The 3,998-nt window shown below is 44.6% G+C and overlaps 1 protein-coding gene across 1 annotated transcript; it reads left to right on the top strand.

Moving 5' to 3' along the window:
* Positions 1-1,240: 1,240 nt before the first annotated feature.
* Positions 1,241-3,000, top strand: LOC149960347 (uncharacterized protein F54H12.2-like). Its single transcript, XM_090167459.1, has 2 exons — positions 1,241-1,661; positions 1,703-3,000. The coding sequence occupies exons 1-2, from the start codon at positions 1,241-1,243 to the stop codon at positions 2,998-3,000; spliced, it is 1,719 nt and encodes a 572-aa protein (XP_090023585.1).
* Positions 3,001-3,998: the final 998 nt, after the last annotated feature.

Below are 3,998 nucleotides of genomic sequence, written 5' to 3'. Positions count from 1 at the left end.
CGTCGAAGAGTTGCCCAATTTCGTCCACGCCTACAATCATTCCAAACACAGTAGCATAAAGATGGCACCCGTCGACGTCAATGACCGTAACGTACTTCAAGTCTATAAGAACATTTACAAGCGCGAAAAGAAGTCGACTAAAGCTACGAAATGTCGAATTAACGTAAACGATTACGTAAGGTTAAGTAAAACCGCTGAGGCTTTCGCTAAAGGATACGATGTTAACTGGAGTACCGAGATTTTCAAGGTCATCTTCAAGAGCACCAAGAAACCTTTATTATTCAAACTCGTGGATTTATCAGACGAGCCGGTTATTGGTCAGTTTTACTATTCAGAGTTGCAACGTGTCGATAAACCCGAGATATTCCATATGGATAAAGTTTTGAAAAAGCGCAAGTCACGGGGAAAAACCGAATGTCTAGTTTCGTGGCGAGGATACCCCAGCTCATTCGATTCGTGGGTGCCTGAGAAAGATGTCGTCTCAATTTTACCTCACGTTACCGTCTAACAGTAGCTTGGATACGTTCCCCAATAATACGTTAGCTTGTTTCGTGACGCAATTACCGCAACCCATTCAACTGGAAACCGAATACGAAATTGGACTCGTTTCAATTATATATCCGTCCGCTTTTTACAACGTACTCGAGAATGACAATTATTTACAGTGTTACGTTGAAGACACGGCGGGACACGATTTTGGCACTGAAGGGAGACCGGTGGCTCGGGTGAAAGAAGTACCCGCCGGACATTATTTATCTATCGAACATTTAATTAAGGAAATAAACGAAAATGCTCTGTGTAAAGTGGCGGATTCTTGTTTCGTTCACGATAGCTTAAGCGGACACGTCACCCTCAACGACAGTATCCGTAAAGAAATGATACTAACTATGAGCGAAGGTTTGAGTAATATTCTGGGCTACGGGCCTAACGGGAAAATCATTGGTAAAAGTTTGAGACCGGCTCGCCTAGACTATAACGTTCCATCTCAAATATTCGTTTACACGGACATTGTCGAGGAAGTCGTAGTTGGTCACTCTTTAGTTCAACTTTTAAGAATTATCGCCGTCGACGATAAAAGACACGGTTCTCACGTTGAAAAGACGTACATCGCTCCTCATTACGTGCCCGTCAACAAACGTTATTTCGACACTATTCAAATAGACCTGAGAGACGCCTTAGGGAAACCGATCCCTTTTCAGTTCGGTAACTTAACGGTGAAAGTTCATTTAAGACCCCGACAATGACGAAGCCGGACGTCCTGAAACATCGCTCCTGCGTTTATCGAGATTATTACGTAAATCAAGCCGGTCAAGGTTTATCGAAAGTGTACGTTGGCGCTAATTACCAGCGGGGACACGGACAAATTGGTCACGGAATCGGTAGTTTCTTCTCGGGATTGTTTCGAGCGGCAAAACCTTTCCTAATGAAAGGCGTAAAATTTTTGGGTAGCCAGGCTCTTTCGACTGGCAGTCAAATTCTTAGTGACGTTCAAAAAGGAGAGAATGTCAAGTCGGCCGCCAAGCGGAGGGTCAACGAAACTTACGATAATTTAAAACAGCAATACGGATCTGGCAAACGTAGACGTCGCGCCCTTCCTAAACGAACTAAAAAAAGGGTCCCCGCGAAGACCAAGAAATCATTAGGAGTTCGGAACGCCACTCGTAAGGTTCTCGACATTTTCAACTCTCGCAAACGAAACCAGGCATGGCCCACTGTCAAGCGCTTAAGAGCGAATTAGATTTGTTCGAATCTACACCGATTCAGACGTCTATCGAAGGTGGAAAATGGATGACGTACCAGCCCGTATCTTCGTTACGCGGCGAAGCTATCGAGTTCAACGTCTTAAGTGGCGGAGACGAATATCTCGATTTACCTTTAACGTATATGTACCTGAAATTTAAAATCGTCGCCGACGCCGCGGGAACCGACTTAGCGGATGACGATGAGGTCGCTCCGTGCAATAACTTTCTCAACACGTTGTTCAGTCAAGCCGAAGTGCATCTAAACGGTACCCTTCTCTCTCCGTCGGCATCCACTTACGCGTACCGTTCTTACGTCGAGACTCTCCTAAACTATGGCAGTGACGCTAAATTGTCCAATTTGACAGCGGCCATGTGGCATAAAGACACTGCAGGGGCTATGAATAATTTGGTCACCAACGAGGGCTATAAGACTAGAAAAGCGTTAACCAGCAAGTCTAAAGAAGTGGAACTGATTGGCCCTCTTTTCCTGGACATATTCAACGTAGAAAAATTTATTCTCAATGGCGTCGATCTTCGCGTAAAACTCTCACGCAGTAAAGCCAATTTCGCGTTGATGGGTAAAGTCAAGGCTGGCGCTGATTATCGAATAGTGATTTCGGACGCTACGCTTTTGGTTCGCAAAGTTCGCGTGGCTCCTAAAATACTTCTCGCTCACGAAGCCGCTCTTGCCCAATCAGCGGCCAAGTACGCTTACACCAGGACCGAAACGAAAATATTCACTATAAACTCGAGCGTGTTAAGCACCACGATAAATAATTTACATTTGGGGACAATGCCCAATCGCGTTATAGTGGGTTTACTCGATCACGACGCCTACAATGGTAATCTAGCCAAAACGCCATTTTGTTTCGATCATTTTGACGTGAATAGTTTAGCTCTTTATTCGGATTCCGAGGGGGTCGATTCTAAGCCCTTGCGGCCCAATTACGACTCTAATCTTTACGTCGAAGCTTATCACACTTTATTCACCGGAAGTGGCTTGCATTATAAAGATCAGGGCAATCAGATTTCGCTAGCAGAGTATCCTTTTGGGTTCTGTTTATACGTTTTCGACCTGTCCCAAGATTTAAGCGCCAGTTCAGTATTCCACTTCAACCCGACAAGACAGGGACAATTGAGGCTCGAGTTAGGGTTCGCTCAATCAGTGCCCCACGCGTTAAGTTGTCTCGTTTATATGGAATTTCAGAGTTCGTTTAGAATTGATAAAGCACGTAACGTAATTGTCGATAATCCATGAAAGGCGGAGACATATCGATCGTAATGGCTCGTACCAAAAACTTTATCGGGGTCTTTCCCTCCGATTTACTACCCCCCCGAATAGCTAATTATCCTACTTCCCTAATTTTGAATTTAGACAGTCACGATCAACAAGGCAGTCATTGGGTAGCGATTTATTTCGACGCCAGGTGTCGTTGCTTTTATTTTGACTCTTTAGCTTTGGGCCCTTTACTTCCCTCTATTAAGACATTCATAAAAAATAATTCGACTAAGAGAGCGCACAATAGGAGGCGTTTGCAGTCGTTAACTAGCGGTGTTTGCGGAGAATATTGCGTAAGCTACATAAAACATCGCACGAAAAAGAGAAGTACCGGTAGCTTCTTTAAGGGTTTTACCAAACGTTACGAGATCAATGACGTCATCATTAAAAAAAGATTCGACGGTATAAAAAGGTCCGCGCTCTGAAATCTAGTCGCAGTATCTCACCATGGAAGCACTCTTACGAGACTTGAATTGTATCACCCGGAATAAAACACCTTGTCAACGTAGCTCGGTCGTCGTCGAGTTTGATTATTTAATTGGAAAAAATAAACTTAGAGATACCGGAGAAGGTCCCGACATTGTCATAAAGGAATTGGCTATAATCACCGCCGATAAAACACCCGCCTGTCTTACTTGGACTTTCGAACCCCCGTATCCCAAGGACCATTTACCGTTCAACACTCAACGACAAAACGGGTGGGTCGTACGCAATAAACACGGTCTCGACTGGTCAACTGGACAAACAGCGTATCGAAAACTACCTTCATGCTTAATACCGGCTACGGCCACGGCTACTCGTATATTCACGAAAGGTGATGTGAAACGCCAATACTTGGCAGATTTCCTGGACTGTACCGTCCACGATTTGGATGACTTCGCCTGCCCCAAGGCCATTAACATTGATAAAACACCCCCCGTAAAATGTCTCTACAATCACAAAGTGACTAGGCCTTGCGCTTTCGACAGGGGTCTCCT

Source organism: Leiobunum rupestre, chromosome 2 (genome assembly GCF_980474605.1).
Source record: "Leiobunum rupestre chromosome 2, qqLeiRupe1.1.hap1, whole genome shotgun sequence".
Classification (NCBI taxonomy): domain Eukaryota; kingdom Metazoa; phylum Arthropoda; class Arachnida; order Opiliones; family Sclerosomatidae; genus Leiobunum; species Leiobunum rupestre.
The sequence above is the reverse complement of the archived record's forward strand: the minus strand, read 5'-3'. Positions and strand labels throughout refer to the sequence as shown.

Excerpts from the sequence above, each read along its gene's own strand:
- LOC149960347 (XM_090167459.1), top strand. The coding sequence starts at position 1,241 with ATGACGAAGCCGGACGTCCTGAAACATCGCTCCTGCGTTTATCGAGAT. Across the intron at positions 1,662-1,702 it reads AGGAGTTCGGAACGCCACTC|GCATGGCCCACTGTCAAGCG; the intron begins GTAAGGTTCTCG and ends AAACGAAACCAG.